We start from the raw sequence: 25,145 nt of genomic DNA, 5'->3' as shown, positions 1-25,145 counted from the left end.
ATTTGAGCCCTCTTTCATGGGTCTACAACTTATTAAAATAAATCGTGCGGGACATATATGCAAGCACCACTAATAAGTTTAATAGCAATAACAATATGTTGGCTTTTCAAGCCAACATAATTACTACACCTGCTGCTGCAAGTCAATCATTGTCAAGCGATTAGACTGTACAAGACAGGTACACAGAAAATACATAAAAAATACAACTTGTTTCATCTGGATAACGTGCATTTTTGTCTAGCATTTATCCAATGGCGAAAACTCCCACTTTGTCTGTTACCCAATGTGACAGCTGTTCACGCGAATTTACTTGACATTCGGTAATTACAAACCCGAGGCCCAAAATTGGTCAATGACCGAGGATTTTGCGTCAGGGGGTGTATTCCACTTTACATTTGCGTCATGTTATGGGGAGGAGCGGAGGAAACAGAGACTCTATAAAAAAGAGAGGCGTGAGCAACCCACGAGGAAAGTCTTTAAACGTTTATTGCTTATCGGAAACACGGCTCATTTTTGTGTTCATCTGGTTCGCTTTTGACAACGTACGCCCCTTTTATTTCACTCTCAAACGGTCGATATTTCCGTTACGCGTATTTATAAAGGATTGTACGAGCGTTTCAAAACATGTTTCCTGAAAGCAGCAATGGGTAATTTTTTTTAAATCTAATTACTAACACTAATTACTTTGCCGATGTTTTCTTGTAAAATTTGTATGATATGGTTTTCGGTGATAAATGTGGTTTGCCCGTTCATTTACTATAACATTTCATACTGTACTCTATTCGAAGTTGGCAGCACGTGGCATGTACTGGCGTGTATCGAGCAGCTGGCAGCGATTTGCTCTTTAGTTGAAGCGTAAGTTAGGTGTCGTTATTGGGAGTAAAAACTACACAATAAACGCCTATTTTTATAGGTCCTTATATTTTTGCATTCGGTAACTTACCCGGGTTGTAACCCAAGTGCATTGAAAAACATGTAACTGTTACTAATTTATTTTGGAGTTAAATGTCACGGTATATGGTAAGCACCACCTTTTGACCTTGTCTCATATTATCACTACAGTACTTTTTTGTGATGGTACAACCATGTGCCATTACTGCGTTATATTAGCGGTCACGTTGCTTTGATCAAAATGAACTCAATAGAAAAACTCGAGCAAGAAAAAAATCTAAGCTGGAAGCTGCTTAATTATTACACTACTTATCAAATGAGCCTTGTTTTGAAACGTATTTTATGAAAATATTTAATCAGACTAGATTAGTTTGTGTTAATACCATTCTCTCTAAATGTGAACTTTTAAAACTGTCTCAGATGGCGATATTGTTGTCTGAACTTATACTAGGTATAAAAATAGTACATCACATAGAATATATTTAAGTTAGAGAGTGCCTTAGGGCTCATGCTTGTCAAAATATTAATTTATAAATAATCAAATAAGAAATGGTGTGGTATGATGTAACGTTACTTGCCAAGAAGATAAATATACAAATATTCATACATGAGAAATTAATGTTAGCAAATAAGATGCACACAGTGTTGCACAATATTTACCAGGCTCTATCAATATTTAAACTTTACATGATAAACTGAAAATTATAAACAAGTTGTGTCTATGTATTTAACAATTCCATTAGTTCAGTCAGGAGAAACAAAAGACTTTATTGAGTGGAATTGTGCTATAAATGTTAATTTATGAAGGCAATTGTTTAGTTAAATGCTTGCCTTTTTTTTCTCAGTCTTGGCAAGTACAACTATGAGGATTGCCAGGCTACAGCAGACTGGCTTTTGTCTCAGACTGCCCTACGCCCTCTGGTGGGCATAGTTTGTGGCTCTGGTTTGGGTGGACTGGCTGACATGCTGAAAGATCAGGTGGTCTTCGATTACAGTGACATCCCAAATTTCCCACAGAGTACAGGTATGTCTTGTATAATGAACAACATTGTGTGCCATATTTTCATTTTCAAATTCTCATTTGTTTCAATGTTGCAGTGCACGGCCACGCAGGACGGTTGGTGTTTGGGACTTTGAGGGGGACGCCGTGTATCTGCATGCAGGGAAGATTTCATCTCTATGAGGGATATCCCATCCAGAAGGTACCCTATAAACAAGCACAATGCTTTCTGGGCTGTATTGTTTAAGATATTACAAAAATTGACTTTGAAGTCTCTGACCTTACTAATAAGTTCAGCTGGCTATGGTCTACGCAGCTAAATCAAGCTAATCACCATGGTTATTTGTACCAGTTTGTATCATGTGTGTGATTTAGCAAAACTCAACCCTGTGCCCCAGCAAATACAACACTTAAAGGAATTGTCTACTCATTTTCAATATTAAACTATGTTATTACCTTAACTAAAAATTGTTGATACATCCTTCTGTCATCTGTGTGCGTGCACGTAAGCGCTGGAGCGCGCTGCGACACTTCGATAGCATTTAGCTTAGCCCCATTCATTCAATGGTATCAAACAGAGATAAAGTTAGAAGTGACCAAACACATCAACGTTTTTCCTATTTAAGACGAGTAGTTATACGAGCAAGTTTGGTGGTACAAAATAAAACGTAGCGCTTTTCTAAGCGGATTTAAAAGAGGAACTATATTGTATGGCGTAATAGCACTTATGGGAGTACTTCGACTCTGTGCAGTAAGGGCTCAGTCACACCAAAAGCGTTTATGGCAGTTGCAGGCGCCTTTTTTGAATGATATTCTATGGGCAGGGCGCGTTTGCGCGCTGTTTATGCGCGCCGAGCGCCTTGCGGTTTTCTGCCGCCTGCCGCGCACGCGTTTTTGAAGGAGCGCTGAGAGCGGAGAAAGCGCCAGACGTCATTCACGTCTTCCATTGTCCAATCGAATGAGGGGAGAGGCGGGCCTTACGTTGTGGTGAGGGAAGTGTACAGTTGCTTTAAAGAACCGGACTCCACTCGCTCACTCTCTCCTGCGTGTTTGTGCACCTCTCACCCTCAAACAAGGTCAGAGCAAGCGTCCTCTTTTTAAAGTTTCTGCTAATATGACAGTTAACAGCAAAAGAGCGCTCACGCTTCAATATTTGATTGACAAGACAGCTGACTCAGTGGTTGCTTAGCAATATGAAAAGCCGCGCCGCACTGCTCTTTTTTTAAAAAAGGCAGTGCGTCGCGCCTTGCGTTTGCAAGCGTTTAAGGCGCTTTTGGTGTGACTGAGCCCTAACACCCTCCCTCTCCCATTATGAGAGTGAGAAGGGGAGCGGACTTTTCAGGCGAGTCGAAGTACTCCCAAAAGTGCTATTACGCCATACAATATAGTTCCTCTTTTAAATCCGCTTAGAAAAGCGCTACATTTTATTTTGTACCACCAAACTTGCTCCTATAACTACTCGTCTTAAATAGAAAAAAACGTTGATGTGTTTGGTCACTTCTGACTTTGTCTCTGTTTGATGCCATTGAATGAATGGGGCTGGGCTGGATGCTGTCGGAGTGTCTCGGCGTGCTCCAGCGCTTGCGTGCACGCACACAGATGACAGAGGGATCTATCAACGGTTCTTGGTTAAGGTGGTAACATAGTTTAATATTGAAAATGAGTAGACTATTCCTTTAAGGTCCATCTAGTCAGTGGTTCGCAACTTGGTTCAAAGGGGGGCGCATGATCTGATATGCTTCAAGGTCATATAAAGATGCAGAATGTGTTCCAATTAAAATTGGATGTAGATTTTTTTAATTAAAAAAAAAAAATTCTCTAATGTAAAATAATTTTCAATATTACTTGCTCCATCTCAAAGCAATGGCAAAAAACAAATGAAAAGAAGGATGCAAAAGGTTGGGGTGCTCAGATTGTTGTACATGTACGTTGGAGGATAAGGATAAATGGTTGGGTTCCATGGATCCAAGTTACCAATATTTACACAGGGTATGTCCATGCTTTGAAAAGCAGGAGATGGCCTTAACACCGTAATCTTATACTGCAGGGGTAGGCAACATATATGTACTGTAACTGTCTAAGAAAGTGTTTATTATTTTAGATTACTATGCCAATGCGAATATTTAAACTCCTGGGTGTGGAGACTGTGATTCTTACCAATGCTGCTGGAGGTTTGAATCAGGACTATAAAGTGGGAGACATCATGATCATCAAAGATCATCTTAACATGCCAGGATTTGCTGGAAACAACCCTCTGGCAGGTCCCAATGATGATAGGCAAGTTTATATTATTAGGTTTTTATTTATTTTAGCACTTCCTGTAACCCAATAATGGAGATTTGTTTGGACAAGCAGAAATTCCTTGCATGCTCCTTTTGTACGTTTCGTGTTATGTAAGCTTTTTTTCATCTATTTTTTTTTACCATCAACTCTTTTAGATTTGGCGTACGTTTTCCCTGCATGTCCGATGCATATGATCGGGAGCTTCAGCAGCTAGCGATGGATGTGGGCTCAGAGCTCGGATACAGTGACTTTCTGAAAGAGGGCGTGTACTGTGTTCTTGGCGGACCCTCATTTGAGACCATTGCAGAGTGTCGCATGCTGCACAAGCTGGGAGCTGATGCTGTTGGTATGACTGAACCTCCAGTCTTCAGTTAAAAATGGTTAATTATTACAGTTACTGTTAGTAATTAGTTAACTGTTAGTTAATTGCACAATGTAGCCTCAACATAGGCCTAAGTTGTAACTACTTTATAATGACATTTTCATGACATTTCTGTAATGTGGTATCCTTAAAAGGACATGATGTATGGGTGATCTGAAAAAAATTATAAATATAGTTATGACAAAAGTCTTCTATGGTGCTGCACAGCATTTCTAACCATGGCTGTCAGTATACTGTTATATAATGAATGTTAAATGGCTTATTTTAGCATCTGTTTAATAAAACTGGACTTTTGTATGTTTCAGGTATGAGCACTGTCCATGAAGTAATCGTGGCACGTCACTGTGGTATGCGGGTCTTTGCTCTGTCTTTGATAACTAATAAGGCAGTGATGGACTATGACAGTGAGGAAAAAGCCAATCATGAGGAAGTTCTGCATACAGGCAAACAAAGGGCGGAGCAACTTGTGAGGCTGGTGTCCACTATGGTAACACGGCTAGAGCACAACAACAATTATGCATAAAACTATACTCCGTTTACATCCAACATCAACCACAAACCATGCCCACATTAGCAATAAGACAAAAACAATACTACATCTGTACAGCATGTGTTTATTTAAGTAAATTAAGCAAAAGTTATTTTAAGCAAAATTATCTAAGCACCACCAAATTTAATTAGCGGTCGAAAGATATTTGCGAAAGCTGTTCAAATGCTAAATCACAATGCTGCACAAATCATAAGGCTACATCTAGCATGTTACACTTGTGATGACATGTACCAAGTTTGGTCTGAATATGTTAAAGCGTTGTGAAGACAGCATTACTTGCGTCTGTTTTCATGAACGCTATGTAAAATGTGCTATGTTATGTTTCATGTATGTGTGTATGTATATATTGCAAGATATACAGCCATGGAAAAAATTAAGAGACCACTCCAGTTTTGACTTTAATTATCCTTTCTAGATGTATTGTGACCATTGTAGTCCAGTGTCTGTTGTGAAAGACTGAAAGCATCACAAGACACATGAAAGCTGTGAATAAAAATCAGGGTTTTAAAAAAAACTTAATTTTGTCTAAAATATGTTTAAAAACATTAGCATTTTGTTGTTGAGAAATGAATTTTAGCTTGTTTTCTCTGCAGTATTGAAGATCTGAAAATGCTGCATCTTTGTGTTATTTTGACCATGTGTTCCCCATTTCAATTTTTTAGTAAATATATACAAATGAAAACATTTTTATTAAGAATTTGGCAGAAATGTTGTCTGTAGTTGACGGAATGAAACAAAAATTATAATTTTACTTAAACACATACCTATAAATGGTAAATTTTGAAAAACTGAAAGGGACCATTGAAATAGTCTCTTATTTTTTTCCCGAGGCTGTATATTCATATTTGTTTATCTATATATTGTAGAATCAATTTGTGGAGCCAATATTTATATATTTACAAATATTATATATAAATATATATTTTCCTTAAAATGTGTTTATATATTGCTAATACATATTTACATATGCACGATATATGTTACCATGTATTCCTCATATGGAAAGCGGCAATTCCTTATGTATTTTTAAGAAAATTGTAATATATTATGACAATGTAGTATTCTATATAATTACCTATAATTCTAATCTATTAATACTGAAAATTATTTCAGTATAATATTGACCCTTCATATCTAACTATATATTTTCTTTCTGTAAGGGCAAAGAATGCCAATTCATTTTTGAATAAGCATATTGGATACAATGCTTACTGTTGAACAGTACAGTATAGAACTGTTGAACAGTATAGTGACATTCCTCAGAATGCTAAAATGTATAAAACTGTAAATGTTTCTCATTAACCTAACATCTACCAATTATGATACTTTGTTTTAATTTAAAATCGGTTGCTGTAAAACCTCTATTGATTGCTTTATGCTGTTTGTCAGTATATGTACAGTTAATGTCTGTCTTGGTTTTTTTTAAACATTGTTACTAAACAGTTATTTATTATAGATGTTTCCTAGATTCCTTTTATAGTGAGTTGGTCACAAACAAATATAAGCAATTTATTGATAACAGATTTTTTTTTACATCAAAACAAGCTTACAGTCTTCACTTAATGTAAAAGCTGTTACATATTAAAGTATTCTGGTGCTGAATGCAAAAACTATCAATGGTCTCTATTTTTTAAAGCAACACCAAAGAGTTTTTTTTTTTACCTTAAAATAACGTTTCCAAAAAAGTTTCAGTGGTTCATCCACTCAAAACAGGGTGAACGGCACTTTCACATTCGCTTTGCAGCCCTCTATCGGCCAAAACCGCACTAAAGAAGTTTCCAAGCGTCGGGTAGTGGTCCTGTAGTTCGAGTGAAAACTACAAAAACTTGCTTTACGGCAGACCTACAATCCAATCAGAGCCAGCTATGCTGCAGTATTTATGACAGTGGTAACGAACAATTACGCTTGGAGCAAAGAGCAATAAGTCTTTAGTGTTGCTTTGGGGCGGTGGTTCTCGGTCCTGGTCCTGGAGGCCCGCTGCTCTGCACATTTTGTATTTCTCCCTTGTTTAACACACCTGATTCAAATCATCAGCTCATTAACAGAGATCTCATTGTCTGTCAGATAAGAGAGACATACAAAATGTGCAGAGCAGTGGGCCTCCAGGACCGGGATTGAGAGCCACTGCTTTAAAGGGAGTATCAGATGCCAGTTTGTATGATTCTTTAGAGTCTTCAGGAAATGTCAGTAACATACTTTGGTTAAAAATTCTTAGTGGTTGTGTAAAAAAACAACCTTTAAAGGGACAATAAGTAGGATTTACCCCATCTAGTGGTGAAATTGTATTTTGCATTCAAACGAATAGTGCTCTCTAGCGCCTCGCTTTTCCAAATGCGTGTCGCAACTACGATAGCTGTTATGTAATCTCCTTGTTCGTTTCACCTAGTTCACGTGTTCTGAATGAGAGCGTTTTGTGGAAACATGTTGGTAGGCTAGTGCTTTTTGTGACTCTCTGCTATTACAGTTTATCAATATGTCGGAATGGCATGGAAGCCTCCTTGGGCTTACCCCTTCAATGTAATTAAAGAGAAGAAATTCTAAGCTTACAAAGAATAGTCAGATCACTTGCAGAGGTCATTTGACACCAACAGGTACATATTTATGAATAAATTGAATTATGAATTTTGATTAATAAACACTTAAAACCCTTCTTACTGTCCCTTTAACATTGTTAAAAACAGCTATGTTTATAGCGAACAGAGCCAATTAGGTAAATGTCTCTTTAAATGATAATGAGCTACTGCTCACCATAACACACAGCAAACAAAAAATAACATTCCACATTACAAGTGCCTATTTGCCAAATAAAAGATAAATATAGACCATGCTTAAAACAGACTTTGAATTCTATCTTTGCCCTGTTACTTAGCCACCCTCTCCAACATATGCTAAGGTTAACCCCTATATAGTCTATTTGCCAAATAACAGATAAATATAGACCATGCCTAAAATAGGCTTTACATTCTATATTTGCCCTGTGACTTGGCCCCTCTCTCCAACATATGCTAAGGTTTACCCCTATAAAGTCTTGTTGGACTCTTTGTCAGTTTAGACCGTTACACATCTAGCACAAATGATTGCAAGATATTTTTGCTGCTCTTGGACATTTTCTTCAAATATGAAACCAAGAACTTATTGGTTAAAATAGCTACCCTTCTAAAAAGCTGGTCTCCAACCTGGTTTTAGCTGGTTAAAGGTGCATTGTGTAATTTTAGAAGGATTTCTTGACAAAAATGCAATGTAATATACATGACTATATTATCAGTGGTGTATAAAGACCTTACAAAATAAACTGTGCTGTTTTACTGCATTCAAATAAGTCGCCGTCATGTTTCTACAGTAGCCCTATAAAGACAACTGCTCTAGAGAGCCCGTAGTTGTAGCTGGTCCTCCCCGCCTGGCAAAGCTGGTCAACTTTTGACAGCCCATAACAAACCAGCTGTATGTTTTCTGTTCAGCTTTCTGAACTGGCAGACATGCCAGAAACCTAAAGAAATCAGTCCTTTCAGAAAAACATGGAGTTTTTTTGTGATTCTTGCGGGCAAAAATCCTAGATTTTGCGGCACGTTTTCTTAAAAAATGCGATGGAATATGCGGGATATTTATGCGATGGAATTGCGGGAATTTGCGAAAATTGCGGAACTTGCAAAAACTTCGGAAACTTGCAAAAGCTGCAAGGATGTTCACGTCACATAATCACGTCACTTCATAACGTTCCCATGGCAATAGAGGACACGGCTGCGCTTTTGGGAAGTAAATTCAACATTTTTCAACTTTCTGTTAATATATATGTGACTTTTTGCTACGAAAATGCAGAGATTATGAAATCATGCAAGCCCCGCATATTTTGTGCACGGAAATATGTAATTAATGCGGCGAAAGTGCGTCGTATTTGGAAAAAATGCAGCCCCGCATAAATGTGGACTTTGGCTGATTATGCAATGTATTGCGCGATTGCACAATCACGTTTTTCTGGAGGGACTGAGAAATGCAAACAAGGCTTAAAATCCAGAAAACCTCATTTTTGTAATCCAAGGAAAAATATAGGACATAAGTTCAGTTATCAGCCATAAATATGATAAAAAAAGGTCATTGCCAACCATAACAGCCTTCTTTCTATGTGTGTCTTGGCCAGTAAAATGAAGCATTCTGTGGGACCTAGGAGGGCGACAGTGAGAATGGAAACTTCAACCACTTTGTTAAAGTAGTTCAACCAAAAATGGTCTCCATTGACTTGACTATAGTAATTTATATTTCTACTATAAAAAAGTCATTAGACCACAGTTTTGGGGTTGGCTACTTCTTTAATCGGAGAAAACATCTTGATCTAGCCCTAAAGCAACACATGCAAACTGCACCCACACATGCAATTAACCTGTCCCCCACCATTCAGAATAAGCTTATTAAATGTTGTGCAGAGGACATCAGAGAGACCCTAATTAAAGAGACACAGACAGCTAGGTACTTCACTGTATTAGCTGATGAGTCCATGAAATTGGGACTGAAAATATGTCCAGATGTGTTCTTTACATTAATGAGGAGGAAGAAAACCTAGAGTTAAGAGAGGATTTTCTTGGCTTCTGTCCCTTGACCAAACAAGATGCAGCAACAAAAATGTCTCACAATGTGCTTTTGTGTGTATTTTTTATCTTTTGAACTCTTACCTTGTGATGGACTTGGGGGAGGTTCTTGCTAACAAAGCATTTTTAACACTCATGGCATGGCATCGCTACTGTGGAACATCTGCTTCTTGCCTCAGTTTTTGCTTATCTGCATCCATGTAAACTTATTCAGTATGCTCCTTATTAATTATGTTGGATATTGCTATGTCTCTATGTTAATCTGTAGCACGGTACCATTTGTAAACTGCTGGTGTTTTGTTCAGTGCTGCACTCCTCCTTGATTGACTATGATGTATTATTATTATTTTAATTTGGCTTCATTTGGCTTTATTTGGATTCTATAATGTAAAAAACATTGTAAAATGTTATGTTTAGGCACAAACTATACATGGCTTAAAGCAACACTATGTAGTTTTTTACCTTTAAATAATGTCTCTAAAATTATTTCAGTGATAGAACAACTTTTAACTGGACAAATTGTACTGTTGCTGCAACCTGAGCAGCCTCCTAGCTGCTACAAGCACACTCTGAAAGTGGCGGTGGAGGGTAGGAAACACAGCCCCACCCCTCCCCCTGCCTGCAGAAGAGTGTCTGATACCAGGCACTGTTGCGCTTTTCAACCACATAGGGGAGCTGTAAGTCATTTTTACATGGAAACTACATGGTGTTGCTTTAACTGAAACCATCTTGGTTATGACTGAAACCTCTGTTCCCTGATTGAAGAAACGAGATGTTGTGTCGATTATGTAACATTTTATTGATTTGCACTTGGGAGACCAAGCACTCTGCTGCTTTCTAAAACTCACCAATAAAATAAGGCAAGTGGAACTTGCATGCCAGAGTTTCTTGGTATTAAAAGGGGAGGGCATGTACCAATCATTCATTTGGGCTTAGGAGCCGAGATAAACCTGGCATGTGGTGACAAGAGGGACACAATGTCTCATTCCCATCATCAGGAAACAGAAGTTTCAGTCATTTCTGAGAAATGCCCTTTCTTTCACTCACTCGATGTTGGGTCAATGACAGGGTCTCTATAATAAGCGCCACAACTGCAGAAACACATTTGCAGGCAAAGCAGGAGCTAACAAGCAGATAATGCTATTGCAGGCTTTTGCTTTGTTGATAACACTGAAGCCCAATAAGAACTCACCCAGGGGGGACAGAAGTGTGAACTTCCCATGCATATTGAAAAAGCTAAAAATTTGCTTTTATTCAAGATATCGCAGAGACCATAGCCTACTAAATGGAAGGTTAGATGTGGAAATATGTCAAATTAATGGTTCACCTAAGAGGGAACTCTCCTGAGAGGTGCACTTAGGGACATGTGTTTTTGCAAAGACCCTGGGGCCAGCTGTGTGCTAAGGCATTCATGCCGAAGCGGGCTTCAGTCAAGGAGTACAAGAGCGGGCAATAGGAGGTTTTCAGAGGCAGAAAGGTCCACTTGTGCCTCTGTGAACCAACTCCAGATGAGCTGGACCATTTTAGGATGGAGTCGCCACTCTATCTGAAGAGTTCCCTGCCTGCTTGAGGTTGCCCAGGATATGAGTGGCACACAGCCTGTGCTGACTCAAAAGGAGGAAGTGGTGGCTGAGCTGTGACACGTAAAGGGATCACAAACTGCATTGGCAGTTTATAGCCCTTTTCACACAGACATTGCAGAAAATACACGGAAAATGCATCCTGGATTTTTCCGGGATCTTTGATTTTTTTGTTCATTCACACTGCCAATGATTTGCCGGCATCTGCAAGGTCCCGGAAAGACATGTGAGCTGTTTGAAGTCCTTCTATGCAGCGTCTGAAGTTTGCATATTATTTATTATTTCTCTCTCCAAAAACCACTCGCATGCATTTTTGCTTATGATAAGACTATAAAGGAGCGCATGACGCACCGTTCTATGCTGGTGAATGATCTCAGCTTCATTAGTCATTTGACGAGCTCCCTGATCTCTGCTTTAATCCAGTTTTCAGACATTTCTCATCATGATTTTTAATATGCATTTAAAGGGGACATTCCATGAAAATCAGACTTTTTCCATGTTTAAGTGCTATAATCGGGTCCCCAGTGCTTCTACCAACCCAGAAAACATGAAAAATAGCAACACTGTAACTTTATTTTGGTTAGGCTCTCTCTGCAAGCATGTGAATATAAAGGTCATTTGGATTTCACTCCCCCCATGACGTATTAAGGGGATCTTATTATAATGATACTGTCCCTTCATTTGCGCGTTCCAACCATGAAGCGGCCTCACGAGTGCGAGAGACAGAGAGAAAGAATGACTGTCAGCACGACGCGTTTGTATTCCCTCAAACACAAACAGTAGCCTACAATCTTATAACTTGTAGTTTTAATGGTCTTTCTAAAGGTTGAATTAACGTTCTAAAGGATTAATGTTACCTTAGTGCAAGAGAGAGAGAGTGAGTGAGAGAGAGAGAGCGAGTGAGTAATGCTAGTTTAAGCATTAAACGTGTTGTTTTATTACAGATCATTTAAATGTGCTTGTGTGGTTTGGTCAAAAAGTAAACTTCTGAGTGTTTGTGGAAGTGTATTTTATTGTAACATGCTGAAAATCATTGTGCCTATTTAAAACACTGGCAGCATGAGACCTAAAAGTCTTTATTTTTATTCCACGATGTTCCCCATCTGCTGATAAACATGTATTTAGTATGCATAAAACAGATGATTGACTTTTAAAACTTGTTCAAATATCTAATGCTGAACATCGCTTACTAACTTCTTTCGTGAGAGAATCTCCCTCTTGATACACGAGCGCTTGAGACTCCACCCACCTGAGCAGCTCATTTGGATTTAAAAGGATACACACAAAAACAGTGCATTTTTGCACAGACCCATAAAGTGCTTATTTTAACATGCCACAATAAATGACCTATATGGTATTTTGAGCTAAAACTTCACATATGTACTTTGGGGACATCAAAGATTTATTTAATATCTTAAAAACGTCTTGTGGAATGTCCCCTTTAAAACCCCCGCTTTAAGGAGCTGAACGATATATCTTGTTGGGATGATGCATGGGCATTTTTGTTTATTATAAGCTCAAATGAGCATATGACGTGATATTCTTTTATGCTGCTGAATGATCTCCGCAAAGTCTTGAGTAGTTATAGTCTGAGAAAACATGAGCGAGGAGGTTGAGTCATCCTGCAGCCAGCCCCCGCCGGCTGCTCATTGGCTGCAGCATCTTGTTTTTTTATACTGTAGGCGCGCATTAAGATTATGCACTGAAAAAGGCACAGGAGTGCTGGCAGCAGTTAAAACCTCTGCGAAATATGCTGACGTTGTATTGTTTCTATTAATTTATCTAATTCATCTATATGCACAAAGACAATAGGACCTTTTTGTTTTATTGAGTAGATCAAGAGAGCGAAAGTTGCAGCAGCCATGAGGACAGTTGAAAGTGCAGGCAGTGACAGTCAGTCACGTGAAGGAGTCAGATTGGTTAAGGGCGAGGCACTTTGTTCAAAAAATACTTCTATTATATAAATTTATACGCATATGTAATTATTAGGGCTGGGACTTTAACACGCTAATTAAGATTAATTAATTACACAAAAAATAACGCGTTAAACATTTTTAACGCATTTTAATCACACTTATTTTTGCACCGCGGAACTTTTCTCATTGGATGAGTTTCGGCAGACCGATTATACTGGAGCACCATCTAGCGTTCATGACTTCAGACAACAACAAACCACAGTGAACATGAATGAAGAAGCTGATGAGATCGCTTTGGTTGGCCCCGTGGATGGGAATTTTTTTTTAATAAAAAAGAATGGATGGAAGCGTCGATAAGAGCATGGTTGTGTGTAAGCTATGCAACAAGGAATTCACATATCACCGCAGCACATCGAGCCTCAAGTATCATCTCAATGCAAAACATATAGCAGCTAGCGTGGACGTTAGCCTGACTCCAAGTAACGACTTGGTTGAACAAAAATAAACAATGTTTTGTTGCTTAAGCTTATGTATTCAGTCAGTATTCATGGTATACTAAAAATCCATGTGAAAAAATAACTTCTCAATGTTCTCAGGTCAAATATTTATATGTGATTAAAATGTGATTAATTTCGATTAATTAATTACAAAGCCTCTAATTAATTAGATAAATTTTTTTAATCGAGTCCCGGCCCTAGTAATTATATTTATAAAAATATGATTAGTTCAGAAAATTCAGTTTGAAATTCATTCTTTTTTATTATTAAGTAAAGTAAAGAAAACTATTATTGGATGATCTAGTATGAAGTATAAAATAAAATACTTCTAAATACATATTATATCAATTTATTTATATGCATATGTACTTATATTAATATGATCTTTTATTATTAAATAAAATTAATAAATTAAACTATTATTGGATGAACACCCCCCCTTTACGTCTGATCCCCATCCCGAATTTCAGGCAATCTCATCTGGTCACCCTAGGTTCAAGTAAGCTACTTTTGCAGTGTTGTCCAACCACACCAACACATGCTTGCCCTAAATCAATGTCAGAAACCTCTGCAGGGTAAAAGGTGTCAACAGCTCTAGGCAGTTGATATGCCGATGCATGCCAGATTCCAACATGAATTTGAACTGTTGGAATTGCAGGTCTGACCAAGGGCTGAAGCAATGGTGGCACATCAGAAAAGACTAACTATGTGCATATTGCGGTGCCATGGCCAACTTGGGACTAGGTCCTGCAGCCACAAAGCATGGCATCTGTGTTGGCCTCAGACAGTGCCACTGCACCTGTCAAGCCTCTTATGGCTTATGATGCTGTAAGTGATATGTTGTCCTTATCAAGAGTAGTAAATATGATCTTGAGCCCACCAAAGCTGCATGAGGTTGATAGGCTGGAGCAAGCATACTGAACAATAGGCTTCCTTAGGGAAATCATCCAAAAATGACACGTCCAGTTTGCCTTGTGGGCTCAAGAGGTCTTAGAAGAACAAGACCCGAAACGTCCAAATATACGTTATAACAAATATATGTTATAACAAAAATAACATAATCCTACCACAAATGCTGCCTCAGCATGGGAGTGCCAAACATCTAAGACAGACATTCTTACCATCTAAGGGAGAGAGTTACTATCTGCTATTAACAGAGCACCCATGGAGAGGCATCGTAAAAGATATATTACAAATTGTGCTGCAGCCAGGGGCGATTCCAGGATTTTATAAATGGGGGGGCACAGGGGGGACCAAGAACCAGTCATGGGGGCCAATCAGAAAATTCAAATGAAAATAAATACGGGTTTAGAAAATATTAAGCATGGTTCCCAAAATCGTGTGCAATGCCACGTGCTCTAATATAGACAATATTAATTTTTTGTATTTTGCATGGATTAGACAACACAGTTCTGTTCCAGAATAGTTCACTTTAAATAAATTGTCATAATTTACTCATCCTAGAGTTATTTCAAACCTGTATGAGTTTTTCTTCTGCTGAACACAAAATAAAATATTTTGAAGAATCTTAGTAGCCACACTGTCAGAAATAAAGGTACAAATCTGTACCCTTTCTGTCACTGGGGCTGTACCCTATGTTTCCGTTTGGTACCTTTACATGCCTAAAAAACAGAATACAATTTTGGGTAGATTACCGTACCTTTAGGACCTATATTGTTAGAAACAAAGTCAAAATATGTACATTAGCTGTCAGTGGGTCAGCACCCTTTAAGGTAATTGTATGGACCATTAGGTACAGGTATGTAAATATTTAGTACCAATATGTACCTTTGAAATACTAATATGTATTTTTGAAGTACTAATATGCTCTCTTTTGTCCCAGATGTACCTCAGAGGTACTAAAATGAAATCCTTAGGTGCAAAGCTGTACTTTTTGAAAGGGTACAGCCCCAGTGACAGAAAAGGTACAGTTTTGTACCTTTATTTCTGAGAGTGCAGAAAGTTGATGAACCCTATTGACTGCATGTTATTTTGTTCCTACATATGAAGTCAATTGGGATCCATCAACTGATTTTGGTTACCGACATTCTTAACTCTTTTCTTTTTTGTGTTCAGCAGAAGAAAGAAGCTCATACAGGTTTAAAACAAGTTTAGGTATATGACCATTTAAATTAAGTGAACTAATCCTTTAAGTAGGCTATCTACACAGAGCCGATCGGCCCTATACGCGTACCACGCAGACTGCATAGGGCCCTGAAAATTACGTAAGGCCCTCCTGTTTTACAGCGCGTGTTAATGTTTACTGACTGAGATGACAATATGAAGCGGAGCTATCCATCTGGCCCTGAAAAAAGAAAAAGGAAATAAAATGAGAGTTAAACGCGAGAAACAATCAGGTAAACTTGTATTCTCTTCAAGTTTGATGTCATGTCAGCAGTAAAGTTAAGTTTATGTGATGTGATTCTGTCACTCTCTATCTGACTTGCTAAATTAGCTGTTTAGTATTGCCAGTGCATCTCTTAGCCCAGTGGTTTTCAAACTGGGGGCCGCGAGATGGTGCCAGGGGGTCCCAGTTTTATGACATTTTATAAAATACATTCATTTATCATGAATTCTGTGTAATTAAACCTAAAAAATAATAAGCCAACTAACCAACAGAGCTGGTATAATTTTTATGTTTTGTTTAATTAAAATATTACATTTTAAAACTGTTTTTGTCATACATTTTCTTTCGGGGGGCGCGAAAAAATGCGCAGTACAAGAGGGGCCGCACGCTGAAAAAGTTTGGGAACCACTGTCTTAGCCTGTCTGTTACACAACAATTTATTGCGTGAATATTCGCGTGAATAAACGCCGAAGGGCAACTGTGTTTATAAACGACAGCTCGATAACCACGCCGCGCGTGTGAATTTGCGTTCATATGCGCATGCAATCGTGCACGAAATGAAACGCGCGCTTTCCAGCAGTAACATCTGTGTGGGGACCATAACAAAAAATAGCGTGATAACACTCCTCAGTGACAACGTTAATGCAATATGGAAACCAATGGATTTACATTGGAATGGGTATAATGCCAAAGAACCCAGAAATACATTTTTATGGACGCAGTTCTACTAATATGAGTACTATGAAAAGTTGTCTGTTTCCACTTTTCTGTCTGCAAACGCTCGTTTTTGATCTTGCCAGCTTATAAAAACTTATTTCTGGGTTCTTTGGCTTGTTAGCTGTACATATTGTCACACAGCAGCTTTAAGGCATTATTCTGTTTTTTGTTAAAAGCTGGAAATTACAAGGAGGCGGCCTCTCTCAATACAAAGTCAATGTATTGTGGGTGGGCTTGGTTTTCAGGTTATGACGCGCTGCGCTCTGTCTCTATAGTTTTAGTCTTTAGCATAATATCATGGTTGTGTACATACACCTTGCCAAATCTGGTAATGTTGAAAATAAGATAATAAGATTTTTTTATACGTTTTTTTATTTAGTGCTGTCAATCAAAGGGCAGGACAAATATTACATCTACCAACACTCTAAATTCTGTTAGGTTATTTAAGCTGGGTATATATATAATATAAATATATAAATATACATGTTTGGTTATAAATAATCATATGCTGGGTTGTTGTTAACCCAAACATGAGTTAAAACAACCCAGCATTAATGAAACAACCCAGCATATGTTTATTTATAAACGTATGTTTTGTCCAATATTTTCCCAGCATTGGGTTAAAAATAACCCAGATTATTTAGATTGAATCAGCACATCTTACTTGTACAAACTTATGTCTGTGCACAACAACTGAAAGACATTGTTGTACTAACAATTATTTGTTGACTTAATATTAATATATAATATTATTTGTTGATTATCCACAAAAGCATATAAAATTTCAGATAAGTTCAGCGGACATTCTTTATCATAGCAACAAAAAAGCGTCAGCTAACACTGCCAAGCAAAGCGGTCGCCGTCAGCATTTTCAGCCATGTTTAACATTTAAATGCTTCCGTGTACAGTACATTGATATAATTAAACCTTCTTCAGTTATTGTAATGGTTTGCCAGCAGAAGACAGGTTGTCTTATTAAACTAGCCGTCATACACATTACATGACGTTGCTGTGCAGGTAAGGAGTTCTAATAGACAATCGTCTGCCACCTATTGGTCATTAATGATTCAGCAACATCTGCTGAACATTTGCTTATGATCAGATGAGTGACTCCGTGTTCAACTGCTGATCCAATAACATTTAAAAAACGAAAACGCAAGTTTTGTTTTCCAAATTTTTTGTTTTAGTTTTAGTTTTGTTTTAGTTTTTTTTTAGAAAAACGTTTTTATTTTATTTCAGTTAACTAAAATGTTTTTTCACTAATAGTTTCAGTTTTCGTGATAGTTTTCGTTTACTATAATAACCCTGGTGCAGCGAACGAAGCCGTTTTTAATAGTAAAATAAAATGTAAATGGTAATCATGGAAAATCTATTTGATTTGTGTTGATTTGTGCCAGTGTTGAGTCTGTGGCAGGACACCCTCCTTCTTCGCGTTCGCACGAGTCTCAAATCAAACAGTGGTTGACAACTGGTCCAATGGTGCGGTGGGTGTCGTGGTGTCTCTTTCCTCCTGTTTTAAAAACACGCAACTACTGTGCTCGCTTCATCTTCGCGTTCACGCGAGTCTCAAATCAAACAGTGATTGACAGCTCTCTGGTCCAATGGTGCGGTGAGCATTTTCAGGTTGACAGTAAATCTAGCTGGCCCAATGAGATTGGAGGGGTGGCCAATCATATTCTGGGGGGGCCTGTGCCACCCCATGCTTCCCCTCTAGACACGCCCCTGGCTGCAGCAACTATGCCAAAGCAACCAGATGAATTCTTCCACACTTATGTGTCCGTTGGGGAAAGAGAAGAGATTGCTGATCTGTGCCATCCAATTCGGCAACCACAAAGCAAAAGTGAAGAATAAAAAAGCCTTGAAGCACAATGAATGCAGCATCCACATATCGACTCGGAAGAACAAATATGAATATCCTTGTATACCCATAAAATTCCGGGCAGAGCTTGGTAAGCAAATTCCACTTTCCGAATATAACTGGCTCACTGATTTGAGAAAGAAGCAGAGCGATAGCTCTACCAAGGTCGAACCCCTATTATATTTAATCAACGATAGTATAGAAACGGTAGAGACTTTCGAAACCATAGATAAGGGATACATGACCAGAATTCACATACAGGAAAGTAATCTGTTTAAAACAGTACTGAATGAAACTGTATAAATTGTCAAGGCTAATAATGTTTTTGTTCAGTCTGACTCCTCTGAACCCAAAGCTTTGTCACTGCTACGTCAATAAACTTTTTCATTAAGATATTCAATGTTCTTATAATTTTCTTACAAAAGGTAGAGCTAAAAGTGCAGATATCACTTTGAGGGGCAGTTTTGCAACGAAACTCTTCATTTGTAGATTAGTACAACAATAGCAAACAAACCAATAAAGGATTTATAAATAGTGGTGTGGCTTTACCATTGTTATACATTACAATAGGGTGCTACAATGGTTGCTACTAAAGCAAAATGTAATAAAAGTAATAATGAGAAAATAAAAAAAGCTTTTTTTCACTATACACTGTGAAATTTTAATGGAAAGTATGATTATTATATTAATGATTTGCCTTATTATTTTAAGGCAAAAGGATAAACATCTTTACATGCTAGGGTAATAATAGCAACAATGATATTTAAACCAACATACCAATTTTTTATGGATTTTTATTTTAAAAAATCTTCCACAATAGATGTGACTAAATGGTCTAATGTGAGCAGTTTCTGAAATGTGGAAACGCACAGCATACTGTAAATAGCTCAGACATATCAAAGAGATGTTTCACAATACAGATTTCCAATAATTTACTTAAAATTAATAAAGTCCAAAGTCGCTTTATTAACAGCATTGCGACAGCATGAATACATTTTCCATTAATTAGAAATGAAAAAAGTTCCTTATAAAAGGTAAAAAACCTCTTCAGAACAAAATATCTTTTGGCAAATGTTAGTATTTAGTGTGACCTCTCTTGGCATTAAGCACATCTTAAACTCTTTTCAGGAAAGTGAAGTCTTGAAATCATAGAAATAGAAATAAGTATAAGAGAGTCTTGAAGTTATTCTGCTATTGCTGAAGTGTAAGTGAAGCTCAAACCAAACACTTTGGGGCGTTTTTTCCGGACAGGGATTAAACTAGTCCTAGACTGAAACATTTTTAAGAGTTGTCCAAATTGAAAACAACTTGCACTTACATCTCTTAAAATACATCAGTGCCCTTCGTTTGGCCTCAAAATGCACACAGGTAATGTTTGTAGTAAGGCATGTCAGTGGGGAACACTTATTGGATAGTTGTTGTAGCCGTTAGGTTTAGGTATTGGATTGGGTTAAGGGATGTACAATATAGTCATGCAGAACGAGGCATAAATATGTCCTTTATAAGCACTAATAAACAGCCAATATGTAAGCTAATAAGACACTAGTTAAAAGTGAGAATTGGTCCCTATACTAAAGTGTTACCAGCATGTTTGTTAAAACTAGTTATATTTCCTAATTAAACTAAAGCCTAGTCCTGGATTAAGCTAATCCCTGTCCGGGAAACCGCCCCATAAATTTATAAAGTGTTTGCATACAAATTTTCAGAAAATAATTTCCTGTATTTTCTGATTGTATTCTAATAAAGATACTGAAAAATTATTATATCTGGTCACTATACCATTGCAAATCTAATAATGTCATGTTAGCCTAAGACTTTCGCACAATACTTTATATATAATAAATACATATAAAATAATTTTAATATACATTTTAGACCAATCACATAGAAAAACTGTAATATATGTTGGCATATATTGTTTTCAGTCCGACTCTTACTGTATAGCACATTCTAGGTGTTTTCTAATACACCTGATTCAACTCATTACCTTATTAACAAAGGTATACATGACCAAAACACATGTATAAAGTATTCAGAATGCCTAAAATCTGAGATAACGTGTAGCATCATGGATGGTATTTCTTTAGCTGGTTCATAAAGCCTGGGTTTGGTTGGATGTATGGCCTGGCAGATTTTACAGTACTGAATGCCTCTTCAAATGATAACTTCTCCTGGGACATGAGGAAACCAATGACAACAGAAGCAGAGCGAGACACACCGGCATTACAGTGCACCAACACCACTCCACCCTAAAACAAACAAATGCAAAAAAAGTTGGACAAACACACATTTACTCACTTTTGTTCCATCTCTATCTACCTTTTCCACATACAGACCTGCTGAGAGGCTTGGTTTATAAACTCAAAACAGTCAGGAAAGTACGAAGTGATATCTGTCTCTGGAAGATCTAATATGGTGACAGTCTTATATGTGAAGAGTTGTGGGAATGCATTTTCAACCCCATAGGCCACATTCAGCACATGGGTTACCTAAAACACATTACATTACATTAATTTTCGTTACATAAGCTAACTGTGTCAGAACCCAGCTTACAGGTTACGAGTAAACACCAAAGAAATCACCACCTTATATTTCTTTAAAGTGTCTATGTCATGAGCAGCATCCTGTGACGCTAAAAAACAAATAAACAAATGTCAATTGGGATGAAAGTGATATTTCATATGAATTGCTATTTTTACAAAAAAAAATACATTTCTTAAACTATTTTAAGATTTATTTACATCTACATTCATGATGACTACATAATTACATTCATTCGGGACATTTATTTTTGTACTACCCTACTGAAAAACAACTCAAGTCAGTATAAGCTGATGAGCTTGTTTTTGCTGGTCTTCCACCTTGGTTTTAGCCGGTTAAGCTGTGTTTTGGTCACTCTTTAAGATGGTCAAGCTGGACTTAAGATGGTCTGGCTGGAAGACCAGCTAACTCACCAGCGTTGCCAGGCTGGTAGGACCAGCTTAAACCAGCTACTGCCACCTTAAACCAGCAACCAGTTTATACTGGTCTTAGCTGGATGTTTCAGTAGGATATAGATTTTTTTAGGTACCTTGACAGGTTACACTATTATTTTACACTATTATAAATCAACAGTCTTGATTTCTCTCTTAAAAAATAACCTAGCTTTTACCACAAAAAAAACATGGTTACCACAAATAAATACTACACTTAGTGTACTACACTTAAATGATTCATGGTTAGCCATGTTTTTTATTCTTAAGGGATTATGCACATTACATGAATGTGTTCATAAGGTATGGTCTGGTACTGGCCACTGTAACAAAACAATACTTATATGTGAAGGATGTTAGCACATAACGCACAGAGTAAAAGGAAAGGTCTGATGGTGCCAACTTGCAGATCCATGTTTAGATCCTGTACAAACCCACAAGCCGCGTCACAGTCCTGTTGTAAATCATCCGCGACGTGAAAGTCATCACCGTTCCGCGTCTCTAACAGTTTCTTCCCCGTCACCGTCGTCACACGGGTGCTCTGTTTCCTCAAATGCACTTTGGAGAATCCCTCTATCTCATGCGCCAGTGAATTCATTTCCCAGATCTCCTTCTTGATCGCTCTGCGGAACTAAAAATTGGAGTCAAGGGGGGAATAATACATTTGGTGCACCTCAAAAATAAAAGTCCCTGCTTGTGATCTTTTTTTAACTAAACTGACTTAAGTTACATATATTTTTGGAAACCATACATTTCAAAATCTCATAGTTAGTACAACTATCGGTATTGCTGTAAAATAAAAATAATATTTAAAAATATAATTCAATTAATAAGGGTTTAAAACGTTAGGAATACATTTTGTAATATAACCCCATTTAATTCTTACTAATTTATACATGTTTGTACAACTTAATTTTTATTTTTGGGAGAATTATTTATGTACGTGTATGGGTCTTTAAGAGTTTGCCTGCAGTCACACAAATTTTTTACACTATTTTGTGCACTTTTTACAAAGCCGTACCTTAATAAACTTTTTTCTTTTATTAAAGATAATATAAAATATAGATATCTCACCCTAAAATGGCAGAAAATTGTAGTCACGTATATAAAAATCTTTATCATTAAAATCTTTCATTTTTAATAATAAAAAAATTTATTAAGTTTTTGTGAAGTTTTGTTCTGCTATACCAACAAAGACCAGCAGGAGTCATTTTTGCCCAACTGGTTTTAAAAGACAAAGACAGTTAGGCACCATTTGATCACACACCACTTTGAGGTCTTTATAATTCAAAACATTTACCACAGGATATAAATTATTTTAAAACATTAACAGGGCATACATTTTTTTTGACATGAACATATTGTAATATAATAAAACACAATAAAAAGCACAATGAAACAAAAATAGGCTACTGTATACATTCAAAAACCTATTTAAACATAATTCAAACAACTCTTTACACATCTCCTCATAGAACTATTGACTTTATAACACAAGAACTTTATAACAAATTATATATGCTACATGCCAGGAGTTATAACAATTTCTGCTGGGGATAACACGTCACATCACAGACACGGCAGTTGACTCTAAACACAATTGTTTCTCAAACACAGCTGAAATGGTTCATGTATCTTGGTTTGTGGCACTGGTGTGCTTTTGAAGGGTGAGGACCAGAATTATGGGCAGGAACTGCAGGAGGAACAGAAAGATCCGCCTAATCAGCACGCTTCTGAATTAGAGCTTCGCAGAATTGTCTTTGTTTTTTTCTTTTGCAGAAGCTGCTAGTGAATGATATATGAAATAACAACAGATATGTCGACAAAATGAAAAACAAAACAGAACTGCATGTACCGTTTTCTGTTTTTTTTTTTTTTTGTTTTGTTTTTAGGGCGGACTGAATAGTATCCAATAAGGGCATGCACCTCCCCCTTGTTCCTGTGTACAAAGCAAACATAAACAAAAGGAAATTCATAAAACATGAACACCTCTGCACACTATTTTGCACCTTGAATACATTTGTAGTCTGAAACAGTATTAGTCCCTGAAAAAAGCTGGGCTTGTGTAGAAATTGCTTATAGTATTTTTGTCTTGTTTTTAAAAGAAAATTGTAAGACATATTTTTTGCAGTGCATCTATTGCTTTAATAGCTTTAATGTATTGTAAAAAAGTACTATACAATTAAAATATAAATTACACTAAACATGAAACCCTATAACGTTAATAATGTAATAACTTGAGCTGGTCTAGAAAAATCATCTTCTGGCAAAAATCTCTGACCCATTGCTGCTGGATTCATTCAGTACTTGATGTCCTGACTTACATAAACTATAAAACTGTATTTTTTCTCTTCATTGGTCTTTGTGGATCCATTTCATGTGCATGAAGTGTGGAAGTGCAAATGAACCCGAGTGCTCTGTTGAGGGCTGCTTTTTTATGCACATTTACAAACTTGCACTCAACAACATTGGTAGACATGTGATTAACAGGATTTAACGTTTGACCGGATATTCTTTTGTCAACAAAAGATCACATCGGCCAGTTGCATTGCTGAGTAGTAATAAGACACAGATATAGATACAGCTTTTTTGAGACATTTCTAATGTAAATGCTCGCCTGTGGGTCCAATAACATTTAAAGGGATAGTTCACCTAAAAATGAAAATTCTGTTGTCATTTACTCACTCTTATGTTGTTACAATCCTGTATAAATTTCGTTGTTCTGATGAACACAAAGGAAGATATTTTGAGAAATGTTTGTAACCAAAGCATTCGTGGACCCTATAAGCCCAATTTATAGTCGTACGTAAGCTCTATGCCGTATTTATCCGTAGCCTGTGCGTAGCCTGACGTGCACCTCGCAAAATTTTTAACAGCACGTCAGTTTTAACAGTACAGACTGCAAGCGCTGTGATTGGTCCACCAGAACCCCTCCTGTCAGGTAAAAAAGCTGCATCATAGGTATTTCCGTTTGCGATGGTGAAAACAAAGATGGGCCAAGTTGAGGAGTGATTTAACTCAAACTTAATCAAAAGTCGGTGTTTACTTACTTCCATCATTGCTGGGGCCCGTTCTTCATACATCGCTTAATACATCCGAGATCAAATGAGACATCTGAGATGTTTAGATCTCACTAATTATGATCTCGCTTATTTGGTTCTTTGAACACCACTGCTGTTGATGATTAGTATGGCAGGATTGAATTATCTGAGATCACTGCGCGTTCGTGCACTGCAAGAAAAGGCAATACATATCGATAGTAGAAACACTGATCAGCAACGCTGTGATTGGCCAGTTGTTACAATGGCAAAGAACACGCCCATTTTTTAACCCCTGCATTCTGAGAGCTATTGATGAAAGGTTGTGAACTTTTTATGACACTGAATTTAAAAACCCAGTTAAAGCTACTTTTGTACATACTGTAAATCACCAAAGATAATGTAACATTTTCTGTAAAAATATAATCTTGATATCTTTACTATGCTTGTCAAAGATTGAAATTAATGATTGTAATTAAAATTTGATGCTCCTAAAGTACTTTAAGTCTCTTTTAAAAACAGTTAAATGCTATT

The 25,145-nt window shown here is 37.2% G+C and overlaps 2 protein-coding genes across 2 annotated transcripts; one reads left to right on the top strand and one right to left on the bottom strand.

Annotated features, from left to right (window-relative positions):
• Window positions 1-453: 453 nt before the first annotated feature.
• Window positions 454-6,561, top strand: pnp5a (purine nucleoside phosphorylase 5a). Its single transcript, XM_055195464.2, has 6 exons — window positions 454-647; window positions 1,737-1,915; window positions 1,990-2,093; window positions 3,993-4,168; window positions 4,330-4,520; window positions 4,862-6,561. Exons 1-6 carry the CDS (start codon window positions 625-627, stop codon window positions 5,077-5,079), a joined length of 891 nt encoding a protein of 296 aa, XP_055051439.1. The 5' UTR covers window positions 454-624; the 3' UTR covers window positions 5,080-6,561.
• A 12,817-nt stretch (window positions 6,562-19,378) lies between these two features.
• On the bottom strand, window positions 19,379-22,220 carry dusp19b (dual specificity phosphatase 19b). The gene is made up of 4 exons (XM_055195457.2): window positions 21,946-22,220; window positions 21,187-21,233; window positions 20,938-21,090; window positions 19,379-20,850 (listed from the first exon to the last, which is right to left on the bottom strand). The coding sequence occupies exons 1-4, from the start codon at window positions 22,169-22,171 to the stop codon at window positions 20,668-20,670; spliced, it is 609 nt and encodes a 202-aa protein (XP_055051432.1). The 5' UTR covers window positions 22,172-22,220; the 3' UTR covers window positions 19,379-20,667.
• Window positions 22,221-25,145: the final 2,925 nt, after the last annotated feature.

The sequence above is a fragment of the Misgurnus anguillicaudatus genome, chromosome 21 (genome assembly GCF_027580225.2).
Source record: "Misgurnus anguillicaudatus chromosome 21, ASM2758022v2, whole genome shotgun sequence".
Taxonomy (NCBI): domain Eukaryota; kingdom Metazoa; phylum Chordata; class Actinopteri; order Cypriniformes; family Cobitidae; genus Misgurnus; species Misgurnus anguillicaudatus.
The sequence above is the reverse complement of the archived record's forward strand: the minus strand, read 5'-3'. Positions and strand labels throughout refer to the sequence as shown.